Source organism: Pygocentrus nattereri, chromosome 8 (assembly GCF_015220715.1).
Source record: "Pygocentrus nattereri isolate fPygNat1 chromosome 8, fPygNat1.pri, whole genome shotgun sequence".
NCBI lineage: Eukaryota > Metazoa > Chordata > Actinopteri > Characiformes > Serrasalmidae > Pygocentrus > Pygocentrus nattereri.
In genome coordinates, this window is record NC_051218.1 from 31846309 (window position 1) to 31860520 (window position 14212).

Here is a 14212-nt window from a genome sequence, read left to right on the forward strand (position 1 = left end):
TTGGCAATGGCCAATGAACTGAACATTCCTTAATTAACATCTGTATGGATGAACAGATTACGCAGACCGAGGCTGAAGAACCTGCAGGCCATCTCAAATAAAGGTTAATGGGGCTGTGATTAATGTGCTCATCCAATACAAACAGGCTTCAGGGAACATAACCTGGACCTGAACACCTGCACCTGTTTGTCCAAGATCGGACCAAAATGTTTTTCTTTCTTCACATTAAGATGCAACACAAAAATCACAATTAACTAGAAAACATCCACCAGGACCCATCAGCTGGATACTAATACAACAAAATGAGATGCACTTAAGCAGATTAACTGTAAAATTTTCATTCAATTTAGTAGTTTTACCATAAGTGAATAAATGACACTTTGCGAGTTAATACTTCCGCAACATCTGTGAGATATGGTAATTGCATTCGTGCAGATTGTTTTTTTTGTGGCCTTTTTGGTTAAATTGGGATTTATCACCATATGCACAGTCATTTAGAGCATCTGCTTGATTTTTTTGCATATACACAGTTTCCCTGTATGATGGAATTCCTACTTTTTGACAGCACTGACAAAGACAGAAACAAATGCAGCCGTGCAGTACAGTGCAAATGGACTCTGCACAGGGCAGCAGTTCAAAATGCACGCACAGGTAACACACTGTGCAATGAGTGCAGGTTTGGCTGCGGCAGTTGTTGAGTTGGTAGTAATTTTAATAACCAGACAGCACCCTACATGCAAATTAGCAGTTCTAAGGGAATGTTAATTCTTACTTAATGAGTAAATGGGTTATTCTCCATTTGGAGTGAGAATTCAGGTGGATACATTTTTAGAAAATCATTTTGTTTCATCCCAAAACTAAATAACATGTCCTATTGTCATATATGCAAAAAACAGAGCTTCATTCCAAACATATTTTACAGCTACTGGTGCTATATAAATATGATATAACACCAGTGACTGTGACTACAGTGACATTCTGGTTAAAACTGAGGATTTTGTAAATTGGCTGACTCATTGGTGGTCAGGTGACGTTGTATATTAAAAATCAGCAATAAAATTGATATTTGGCAAATTTGAATTACACAGCCATTAAAGCACATGATGCCAGTGACACATAAAAGTTACGTGCTGCCTGATAAACAAAATGATTAATAAATTAATTAAATGTAGTCAGCAAGTGTGGACTAACCCTTCTCATGCCTTGAGATGCTTCCATTGTAATGAGCCTTGACTAAAGAGGCAGTTTAATAGAGCTGAAAATAATGTGTTAAAAGTCCTGACAGCACTAGTGATGAAAATGTAGTTTATAGTGCAAATTAAGTTTATAGTGTCAGACGTTTTAAGGTAAACCAGGTCAGCACCACAGATGGTACTCACAAGTGTACAGTGCAGGTAAATGATCTTTAGCAGCTTAATGTTCAAGCAAGGTGTAGATATGCTGAGTATGCTGGATCATTAACAGTATATACTGTTTTTTTTTGCATTTTACATTTTCTGAAGTGCAGCCATCAGTGAGATTGCTGCATATATGTATAGGTAAAAAGCTATTCATTATATAAAGAAATAATACTATAAATAATAAACAGGCTGCTATACTAATTACTTAGAAGTACAAAAATATTAAATAAAACAGTATAGAATCGTATCAGTATTACAAAAACAAATAATGTGTGTATGTATATAACATATATATATATATATATATATATATATATATATATATATATATATATATATATAAAACTTACATTTAGCTTTATTTTTATATCAAATGTAAATATACATAATGCTTCACATATGTAAATAAATGCATATTTATTCAGTATTTTTATCAGTTACTCTAAAGTTCAGTGCAGTTCTGTATGCTGTGATGTATGTATGTAATTTTCCAGCTCTCTTGTGTTCAGATTTTGAAAGATAAACTGCTTTGTGTTGTCTGCAGTGGACTGTGTTGACCCGTCCTGTTCGGATCATGGCTCCTGTCTGCACGGTCGGTGCCACTGTTCAGCAGGCTGGACCGGGACGAGCTGCGAAAGTCCACTCTCTCTCTGCCCGGAGCACTGCTCAGGACGTGGAACCTTCCAGAGTGACACCAGCACCTGTGTATGTGAGGCCAACTGGACCGGGCCAGACTGCTCCACAGGTAACACTGGAAATCATTTGCCAGTGCATTTCTTCTTTTATCTGTGAGGATGGTTTTAAGATTCTGTGGCAAGTCTGAACTGAAGGTGCGCGTGGGAGGTTTGATGTGATTTTGCATTTTCTGAAGTGCAGCCATCAGTGAGATTGCTGGAGCGGTGTCCCTGGAGGAGATGTGCAGCATGGAGAGCAGCTTTATAACCATAATCAAGCCTTTTCACTATAGACACTAATAAGGAAGTAGCCAAAGTGAAAAACAGGAGTTTTAAAAACTGAAGAACTGATGAAAAGCTACAGAGAAAATGGGCCTCCTAACAACCTGGAAGACCTGGTAGACAAAAAGCCGCTTCAGATCTGAAAACATCCACAGGTGTTTCTGTCCATCCTTCTACTGTGAGAAGACAACTCAGCGCTGTGGGTCTGAAAGGATGTGTAGCTGTCGAAAAGAACCTCACTGAGAAAAGGAGACAGACGCATCAAACAAGGAGGCTTAGCAATAGACTGACCACCCCAGAGTCCAGACTTCAACATCACTGAATGTGGCGCCATATTTCTCACCAATATCAATAGTAAATGGCATGTAAACTAAAACTGACCTATAGACTAAAACCAAACACCATCCAACAAGAAAGAAAATGCAATATATTGTAATTGGACCAAAAATAATCTGTATTTCAGTAGTCTTTTTATGAACTTGGTGATAAAGGAATCAAGTCAAACAAGGCCCAATCCCAGTTCTTATTTTTACCACTACCCCTTATTTTTGAGTGTCACCTTGCCCTTTGGAACTGAGTTACAGGTGATAGTCATTGAAATCTTCTCTTACAAAGTGGGACGACCCTCAAATAAAAACAACCTTGCCAGTCTGCAGTGATAGCAGAGAAGGGTAAACTTTAGCAACCTTACTGCTGGGCTTTATTTGTATTTAGGGTATAATATGCTGTCAAAGAGCGCCGGTCACAAATATTTATTATTACTCATACTTCTTCAGTGATATGAAGCTGAAGTCAGATATTCGCAGCTTTTCCTGTTCTGCCTTAAAATCAGTAGCAGTTTTATTCAATACTGCTGAACTATTTAAGGTGAAATGAAAAATTTAGGTAGATAGCTACCAAGACATCAGCATACCATTAGCATTTCTTGTGCTTGTTATGAAGAAAAGGATCATAATATACTAAAACACCATTAAACCATAAATCTTGCCGGTTTTCATTTTTTCTCATAATACTCTGAAATGTGTGCCTCTGAAAACCCTAACACTTCTCCTTACGCCTCTATCTCAATAAAATCAGGACACCCCCATGAACCCTGTGAATGTGCAAAACGGAGGCTAAGGGTAGAGTGGTAGCGGCCAGTGGTGTAATGAGATTGGGCCTAAAGCTTCAATTACCTGTCAGCCTCTTAAGCTTGGAAAAGAAGAACAAAAATGGAGGTATATTGGTATAATGGGTGTATTTTTTTATCAGCTGATTTTATTATTACATTACTGTGATGTTGATTTTAACAGGACTGCTATTACTGAGGGAGCTCTGAAACTAAAACAGCTCTAATAGAATTTAACACTAAACTTGGAAGGTGTGTCTGCAGACTTCTTTCAGAAACTGAATGTGAGTCTCCTGAAAGAATGGGTGCTGTAATAAAGGTAAAGAATCGACACACTTAACACTGAAACAGCTAGTTGTTGAGGCTTTTGAGTAATTTTATGTTAAATAAATGTTAAATAAAGTTTATTTTTACGCTGAAAAATGAATAACATGCACTAAATGGTCATTTTGATAATATGTTGAATAATTGAAGGCAGTCTATGACCTTTGCAGAAGCCTATCAAATTAGATATATAGTACTGTCCAGAAGTCAAAGACCCCCTGTAGTGGTAATGATACTGACTCTAGTAATAATATAATATTTTGATCAGGTCTGAATTGGAATTATTGAGAATCATTATTCACCACATAACATTAGCATCTGTGAGGAATTTGACAAGAATGATTGAGAGTCAAGCGTCACTGCATCCATTAATATCTATTTTTTTTTTTTTTTTTTTTTTTTTCTGTTATAGACAAAACCAGAATTTTTTTTACTGACCATGTACATTAATATTTATTGGGAGTCTATGAACAGGCCTGCAAAGAATCATAATCAGGTTTATTCAGCGTCTAAATTCTTACCAAGAAAACTGTTTAAATGACTCATCACAGATTCTTAGCTAGGGCTTAAGCCTAATCCTGAACTTCACAGCATTCTCAGTGGAGATGCTCTGTTAAAAGGAAAATGGAGTAAACAATAACAAGAATTTTTATCAGACTGATTAAAATATGTACCCTCTTTAAAAAAAGGTTCTTTAAGGGTTCTTTAGTAAAGGGAATTTAGGACCATGAGTTCTGTCTTGATTTGTTTGTATGATTACTCCCGTAATCTTATTACATGCTAAGGCTTATTATTTAGTAACTACAGGGACAGAATGTAAACTGACTGAGCTATTCTTAGATTTTAGACGTGTAATAAAACTTTGGGCCTGCTGGTGGGGCTTGGCCATTTAAGGGGTTAAATAGTCCTTGGCATTATGAGATGGTTCTTCAGGTTGATGGACAACGTGGTGCATATAGTTATACATATATATTTGTATAGATAGATACAGATATATAGATATAGATATATATCACCAAAAAGTGTCAGGCTTGTATACAATAGCAGAACCCTTTTTGGTGCTATATAGAACCCTTTTCAAAAAAGTGCTATATAGGACCATATAAAACACATTCTCCATCAATCTGATGCTAGTTGCAGTGAAAATGAATAGGAGTCTATGAGAGAAATGAGAAATGAAAAACAACACACAAGATAGTGCAAATGGCTATAAGGAAAGGTTACAGCTTGCATGGGGGACAAAAATTAATATGGTAGGAATGAGGGATGACACAATGAAGAGTGCAGGTCAGTCTGGCTATGGACTAGAACTTTGGCACCTGCCCTGAGCGAGTACATGCAGTTTTGTGGCTTGGGCAAAAAAATAATTGGGCTTTTCTGAAGGGTAAATGAATGGGAGTCTATGAGAGAAACAAGGGAGGAGAAAACAATGACAAACAGATGAATGCACGCCAGAATAACATCGAATTCGTGCTCAGGGGCCTGCCCTGAGATAATATATGCGAAACTGAGTTTTTGTTTCGGGCAGAAATACAGTATGTATTTCAGTTTTTAATCCCATTCATTCCTAAGGGGAAAAAAATCGTAATTTATTGAAGATTGTGCAAAAATTGTATGCCAGGTCAAAAAGCTGTATACAAGCATATCATTTCCAATCAGACCAAACATTCCAGAGTTGGAACATTGTTGATATTTTGAAAACTCAGCGGCCAAAAATCCACCAGAAAAATACTAATAATGGAAAGAGAAATATATATTTAATGCTAACAGTATTTCACGTTGCTTTACAATGTGCAATCACTATCATCATTATTATTATTAATATTATTATTAGAGATGGGCTTATTATTAGAGATGAGCATGTGTCTTATTAGAGACACACGCTTTGAGCTGAGTGATGATTTAAGCATACAGTTAGCACCATCCTAAGCATTCCATTACTCGATACATGAGCCCACAAACTAAATATGCTAAATCCAGACACCAAATATGTCTTGATCTTTGTACATTTGAGAGGAAAACTGTATACATTTGGTCGTGTGTTGAACAATTCAAGCAGAATTTTTAGTAATTTAAATTTGTCTCGAAGGGCTCGGGGATGCATTTCAAGTGAATTGGGCGTTTTCAGTGAACATATCAAAAATCAATATTATTTTTTGAAATGTATCAGCGCCTGCTGCTTTAACCTTATTAAAATAATAACAAAGGAAGAAATTCAGAAGCTTTGTGAGCGTGCATATGTGTGATAGTGTTTGTCAGCAGTGGCCGCGGCCGTGGCCCGCTGGGCGTCCTCAGCGGGGTTTTTGTCTCTTCATTAGCTCCACCGTCTCACCTCAATTAAATAAACTTTAATTAATGGACGCGTGGCGTGGATCGACCCGCCGCCCGCTGGGACCTGGAAGTGCTAAAAACAGATAAACACCTTGCCGCTAATGAAAAATTGATTACATCGACTGGCGCAGAAAAAGAGGCCCCCTTTAAAAGAAAAGAATTGGAGTGGTTCGCCCCGCTCTCCTCAACATTGTTAATATTCCACACAGCCGGCTCAGCCTAATCAGAGCCTTCAAGGTGTCGCAATCGACGAAAAACTCTCAGGGAAGAGGGTGAAATAGCTTTGGCGCTCAACCATTAGGGGGCATTCACTTAAATTCTGTTGCCACTTCAGTTGTAATTCGGCGTTTCTGTGTTTGTGCTTTCGCCTCTACAGAGCACTCCTTAAGGCAAGTTTCCACTCTGATCAGCCCGTCGAAGGACAAGAGAGTAAAATGAGTCATTGAAGTAATTTTTGGTGCAGTGTTAAATTGGCTCCAGAATGGCCTTATAAAGTGAAAATTGCCGACAGCAATGGTATTTGGACACGTCCTGGAGGGTCATTGAGGTGATAGCACTGAAGATGTAATGATGGGCTGAAAGAATGGTGGACAGGAGCAGGAATGTTAAAGTCTTTCCTTCATGAGGAGCCTCAGGACTTCTGCAGCTAATTCCCCCTTTGGCAGTCTTGACAGGGGAACTATTCAGATTTTTTTTTTCAGAATTGTCTACCTAATTCAATGGTTGAATCACTCAAAGACTCTGATTTCTTTACAATGGTGGTGATAGGAACGAGGGGACGCTATGTGTACCACACAAAAATAGCCATTTTATTTACTATCCAAAAACACTAGTGTCTTCTGAGTTTTATATGGAATATTGCTGATGGAAAAATGGTGGAAAATCTGAAAAAAAATGCTGCCTCACAACTCTGCACCACGAGTGTAGAAATGATTCAGTTTGCCAGACAAATTGTTAAAGCTAAGATTCATTTAAAGTTTGTCATATCGTTGATGTCCGAAGAAAAATATGCATCTCCAAATACAGGAGAAGGCAAAAATACTCTTACCCTTCAATGTAAGCTAAGGTAAAGATATTTTATTCCAAGGGATTTTAGAGCATTTCTATTGGTCCATTTATCATGAAATTATTACACAGCCTAAAGGATGGTGTGTCAGAATGATGTAGCAAAATAAAAATCACCAAAAATTGAGAGGTTTTCTTTGGACAGCAATGATATATTGGTCCCTGTGTAAAATCTAAATTGTATTATCACATGATTTAGGGGTTAATGGGTTAATTCCATCAAATATCCTAAAAGCAAAGCTTTTTGAATGAAAATGTATTGTTGGTCTAAGGCTAATAACATTTTATTTCCTCTCATTTTTCATGACTGCAAGTAGGCAATGCCCAAGCTTGAGTTCTGGACATAGAGATGACCCTAGAATTGGAATAAGCCCCTCCTGCTTTCCAGAATGAAGAGATCAGTTATTTTGTAGTGCCTGAAATTGCCAAAGAAAACAAGACAGGATTAACAAACTTATGCTCCCACTGTGAGTGTGATATTTGTTTGGAAATCAAAATGACAAAACAGATAAATAACTCAAATAAACAAATAAGGGGTCATTCAGAGGTTCACAGAAGATCCCTCCAGAGCGCAGTGATGAGTATCATAATAAGAATGATAATGCCAGCTTTCAAAACAAATCACTTTCAGATTTGTGGCATTTCTGGCAGTGCAATCCAAAACTCAGAGCTGTGGACTCATGCCAAGAAATAAACGAGTAATGGTGTTGGCAGCATAACAAAAAAACTAATTAATATATGACATCTGGACAAGTATGAAGAAAATATTTGCTTGAGAAAGTGTGCACAATGCCAGTTGTGTTGTTTGAAATAACATCTTTAGTTTTTGTAAGCACTTTACTTTTTCCTTTGTTTTAGGGAGGAAAGAGGTTAATTAGAAAGCTATTCACAAAGAGACTTCATTACACTTTCACAAGCACCGAACAACAATAACAATACTTGAGTATTTTTGTATAATTTATGTCTGTGAGTAGAACTGTATTGATGTAAATGATGGACATGAGTTCCCTTTAAGTCACAGGCCTGAAAGATGCCCTAAAGCTAAAATGATATGGGAAAGTATGTACAGAAATGATTGTATGAGTCTAAATCTATATATGATGCTATATATGGTGGTTGTTAACTAGGCCTCTGCTTAAAAAGGTCCATTACTTGGGAATGATGCTTCATAACAGTTTTAGAAATGAAACTATTGTCTGTCATTTTAGATTATGAATGTTTGTGTCAATGTGGCGTCATCTTAAAATGTGAAATACACAAGTATAGCTTTTTAAATGTGTTATACAGTGTTACGGAGCCCCTGCGTTTCCTGATTTTTTTTCTTAAATAAAACATTAACTGAAAATGTCAGGTGGTCAAAATGGACACTTGCAGATTAAAAGACAAGGTTGTAGTTTACCTGATAGCTTTGGAGTTTCATAGTCAGAGCAAGCCGGGGTCAAGACCAGAGAACACAATAACAAACCAAGGGGGGCATCCAGAGAGAATCCAGGAACCAGTCCAAGTTCAAAAAAATGCAATCAAACACGAAAAGGCAAAGTCAAAAATCACAAAAATGAGGTCATACACAGATCAGGCAGATATTACAGACAAGCAAAGTTCAGTATCCAATGGGAACTGTTGACAATGCTTTACAAAGTTTTAAACTAAAGCTTGGACTTATATACAAGCTAACTGATTACAAGTAATGGAAACAGGTGTGTAGACTCAAAACTAAGGTGAGGCTGAAATGAAAATCTATTGGTTGTTGGTAATGATTAGTCATGTGATCTCGCACTGAATCATGGGGACAGGAGTTTTCCAGACAAACCATTGAACCAAATGAGCCGGCAGGTGAAAGGGAGCCAGTAGAGGAGGGGTCTTTGGCAGGAGGCATGACAAAAAACTAAATAGTAAAGTATTAAAAAGAGGATACAAGAATATTTGCTTGGGCAAATGGTACATTCATATCCACGTGTTTGCTTGGAATAGTAATATAATACATCATACATCTTCGTTACCTATCATCGCTATCTTAAACCAAACCTCATTTCTCCAAAATGGTAACTTCACAGGAGGAAAAACTTCCTTCATTTGCAGCGGAACATAATGCTACATGTTGTTTTTTTTTTCCAAGTAATTTCGTAACATTTTTGTTGGTCCATTCACCATAATATTTTAGTAAAATGAATAAAAATAAACATAAACATGGTAAACAGTAACAAGAATTTTTGTATGGACTAAAATATGTAGGTTTTCAAAAAGATCTTTCTTAAAAATATGGTTCTTCAAGGATTCTTCAATAAAAAGATGGTTCTATTTAGAACCATGCATTCTATATACACTGTAAAAATGACTCGTCAGATCAACCTAAAAAAACTTCATGGAAACAAGCAATTGAACTAGTTTTATTCAACTCAAAAAATTACTTTCATTGAAAGAATCGTTCATTCAAAACTATTTATATACGTTGAATAAAAGGTTGAACTGATGAGCCATTTTTACAGTGTAGAACCATTTCATGCTGTAACGGGGAGCGAGGGGCGAGATTTATTAAGGGCAAATCCAAAATCAGGATCAAGACAGTCCAGGGTCATAGAGCCAACACGGATAGATCGGGGGGCAGACATGACAAACTAGAATACAACAGACCAAACACCACAGCAGATAACACCAACAACAGAGACAAAGATCAGCACAAAGACCAGCAAACACAAAGGGCAAACACAGGGCTTAAATACACAGGGATAACGAGGGACAGGTGAAAACAATCAGGGGCAGAGTCATGAAACAAGGGGGCTAAACCAAAACAAAACGCACATGGGCTAAACCAAAACATGAACACATGGACAGGACTGGGAGGGGCCAATCGTGACACATGCTAAAATGGTTCTTTCTATACTGACATGTATTAGACATGGTTCCACAACTCCACAAAATAGAAGTGGAGTTTTTAATGAATGTGCAAAAAAGTTATTCAAATTTATTTGTATAGTGCTTTTTACAACTGATGTAGTCACACAGTAGCTTCACAGAATTCACAGAATAAAAATATCAAAAACGGAGATACTGTGATGACATCAAAAGAACTGTGACAGCAGCATTGAGAGATCATGTTATTGGTGGAAACTCATAGAATCTGCTCTGCATTAACCACTTAAACGGCCAGGGCAAAACTTTTGATTTACACTTCTAGTCTAAGTATAGCTGAGCCGGTTTGACCTGAAGTCTCTGCAGTTACTACATAAAAAGCCTTAGCATATAATAAGCCTGGAATTTTAAGGGGTTAATATGTTAAACATAAGCTGTAAGATCAAAGTGTCAGTAGTGGCTTATAGCCTCATTTTTGGAAAATGTGTAAAGTGTATCTTGAAGTCTCATCACCCAACTTTTATGTATTTATTTGTTATTATTTGCCTGCTAGGGTGCAACCAAAGGCCTCTGTTCTGAGTTAAAACTGCACAGAGTGGGTTTGTTGTTCTGGCTCCTGATTGTGGTTTTTTTGTGTGTTGTGTTTCAGAGTTGTGTGCAGCAGAGTGCAGTCCTCACGGTGTGTGTGTGGGCGGCATGTGTCGCTGCGCCGAGGGCTGGTCAGGCTCTCGCTGTGAGCAGGCGGAGTGCGAACCACGCTGTGGGGAACACGGTGTGTGTCGCGATGGGAAGTGTGAGTGTGAGCAGGGCTGGACCGGAGAACGCTGCAACATCGGTGAGTTCAGCACTCCATTAGGGGAGATAAAGCCCTCAGAGATATGACACTATTATTATTGTTTTGATGTACAGTTATATGAAAAAGTTTGTTCACCCTGATTATATTTTTGATTTTCTAATGTCAAATAAGTAAACACACCCTCTACAGGGAGCATAAATATGGTATATTTTATAGTACATTACATACATTATAGTGCACAATACAAAAAAATCAACAAAACAGTTTAGGGCACCCAAACTTTTGCATATGTCTATGCATTCAGTTGACTTCACCTATTCGAATAAGTAATACCTTAATGTACTTAAACTTGTATCTCCTGTTGTGTTAACTCAACTCAACAGTTTTATCTAAACCCTTAGCTGTCTGGAGTTGGGCTATTTAAATGCAATTTTGTCATTACATAATAATCGCTTCATGAGTCACATTCTAAGTTGATGTTTTGCATCAACGGGTTTGAGGCTGCATTGTGTACTTCTGATTGATTCTGCTTCAAGGCCAAAATAGTATTAAAACATGGAAAAATGGTTCTTTCTGATATAACAAACCGTACACTCAACATTAAATTCAATATTCAATAAAAAATTCTCCATTTCTACTCGAAGAAACTAATGTGGTATTGATTTTTTACAAATCTGTACTTTCCACGCGGTTTCTCTACTTGTTTCAATGAGTTACGGGTCAGAAATAAACTCATATAATATGACAGCATGTTTTTATCATTGCTGTTCATAACTGAGACTTATAATAAGAATAAATAGACCTGATTGCAGATCAGTGGTATCTTCACTATCTATCAGTGATAATTAGCAGCATCCCTGGAGCCCAATTAGAGTCAACATGACAACAGGAGGCTCCTCAAATTACGACAGTTAGACAGAGCCACTCACTGTAAATATTGCAGATATCAGAGTTTATTTTGAAGATAGATAGACTGATGGAGAGAAACTTTTTAATCTCAGAAAAAAAACTAAAGTCACAAAATCACAAACCTGTACCTGTGGTAGCTCATCAAAATATGAATTATTAATGCCTGGTAGCTCACTGAAACAGGTGGAGAAACTGTGCTGAAAATTCACTTTCTGAACTTTTGGTCAATACCTTATTTGTTTTGTGTAGGTAAAAAATGAGATATTCGATCATTTTTCCTGCAGTGCAGAATTGAATCTCAGGATGCAGAATGAAAATGTAATGTTAACTAATTATGCAATGAATTATGCCATAACATTTAAGTAATTCTGTAATGTGAAGTGAACATATTTACAATGACAATAGCTCTAGATTCCAGTCACTATGCAGTATAGGAATATTGGACAGGTTTTCCAGTCTGACAGAATTCATCACAATCAGAATGATAAACACACATTTCTGTGTTGTGGTAAAGGGGGCCTATTATGCTTTTCTGGTTTTTCCCCTCCCTTTAGTGTGTTATTACGGTAGCGAACAAGACTCCATTCATAGTACAATTAAAAACACTTTGCAAACCCATAAACACTCATCATGACCACATCGGAGTGACTTTTTACAAATGCACTGCAAATAGAGTGTAAGATTGTGAAAAAAGGAAAAACATGTCCGTTGTGGTGTAAAACAACCAGGCTGAGTCCAAAAGTTTTATTGGATGAAACCGCTGGACAAAACAATTTTATAATAATGAAGGAAAATATGAAAAATAGAAATCAAGACAAAAATCATGCTAAAAATGAAGGTTTAATGAAGTTGATAAGAAATAAAAGAAATTGGCTTGAGAGCCTTTAGAGCGCCCATCACCCCACCGAAACTGCTCTTTCTCTGTCTCCCAACCATAAGTCAGCGTTAACTCCCCCAAAACCACAACTCTCCCCTCTCTATTGAACTCACTCTCTGTCTCTAATTTATAACAGCCACGAGACAAGCCCTCATTGTCAAAGCTGATGAAATGTCATCAATTGAGGTGAAAGGTGCCTCTGTATGCATGTGTGTGTGTGTGTGTGTGTGTGTGTGTGTGTGTGTGTGTGTGTGTGTGTGTGTGTGTGTGTGTGTGTGTGTGTGTCGCATAATTTGTTGACATCCTCCCGTTCCCTTGAAAAAATGGCCTTGGACGTTAGAAAGATTAACTCAAGGCACAAAGACATCTAATCTAACTATAACTGGCCCACCATAATTCATGCATATATGAACACTTTTAAATAACACTCCTTTAATGATTATATTTCTAGTTCTTTAATACCATTGAAGAAATATATAGTTTGATGGGTAAGGTCCCCAAATCCCTTACAAGAGAAAACACTCAACTTCAGAAACACTGCAAAAGCCAGAAACAACACAATGTAAATGTTTCCAGAAGACTCAAAGGTCTCAACGTTGATGGAATATCTATGATGGAAAATCACTGACAGAACAGACACTTGGGAACTTACATCCCAAGTTCATGGTTAACCTGACTGGCTAGTTTGCTGTCTGGCATGTCATAGCTGTACTGTGGTAGTTCTCTGGTATTAAATTTTACAGCTACACTCTACAGCTTATTCTCATTAAGATACAGTGATAGTTGTAATCTGCTCAAATAACAGTTTACTTACTTATACCGGTGAATATTTGAGAATACAATTGAAGAGTCTGAATGACTCCATCCTCTCTGAGTGTCCTCCAGAAACGTCTTCACTGTGTTGTGACTGAAGTTGCATGTTTTTGTATTTGCGCATTTATGAAATATAGCACCAGTGTTGTCATTTTGATGAAGGTGTCTGCAAAGTCACAACGCCCAAAGTTGACACCAGAGGGAGAAGCTGTCTCCCACAGAAACCACTTTTCTCAGCTGCCTGAAACACCTCATTGGAATTCCAGGAAATGCCTTTCTTACAAGATGATACAGGCTTGTAACACAGTCCTTACTACACTCCTATCTGCAAGCTCAGCTAGCCCTCACACGGTGCACAGCAGCTATTGGAATAGGAAAAGTGAGTTCATTGCTGACCTGACTGTCAGGATCGACTCTAAATCACACTGATGGGGCAGAACCGACAATGCTGGACAAAGAGCCACAGTGGAGTTTATAGCTGCTGAGGACAAAAGGGTCTGTGTACATACAGCAAGACAGAGATGGAACATGTAGGAGCGGAACTGCTTTAGTAGTTGACCAACCAGGACAGATTGGGCTCAGAGCACACTGGGATCATCAGAAGGCGGTGCTTAAAGACACAGGAGCTCTAACAGAGCCTTTTAGACAGAGGGTGAATAGAGATATAGAGAATGATAAACATAATGCATTTTTGGAACATTGAAGCATGTAAATCTATTCTAGTAGACCAAAAAAAAAATGTATGAACATTGGAAATGATCATAATAGGTCTTCTCAGTGTTT

At 37.5% G+C, this 14212-nt stretch overlaps 1 protein-coding gene across 3 annotated transcripts in view; it reads left to right on the forward strand.

The window, feature by feature from the left end:
- The window catches only part of si:dkey-237h12.3 (teneurin-3), a 306416-nt gene that overhangs the window by 214629 nt on the left and 77575 nt on the right, over positions 1-14212 (forward strand). For all 3 annotated transcript variants that reach the window (XM_017693371.2, XM_017693372.2, XM_017693373.2), the window contains exons 11-12: positions 1945-2145; positions 10684-10869. In XM_017693371.2, coding sequence (XP_017548860.1) covers positions 1945-2145; positions 10684-10869 — 387 coding nt within the window. The remainder of the gene's footprint in view (positions 1-1944; positions 2146-10683; positions 10870-14212) is intronic.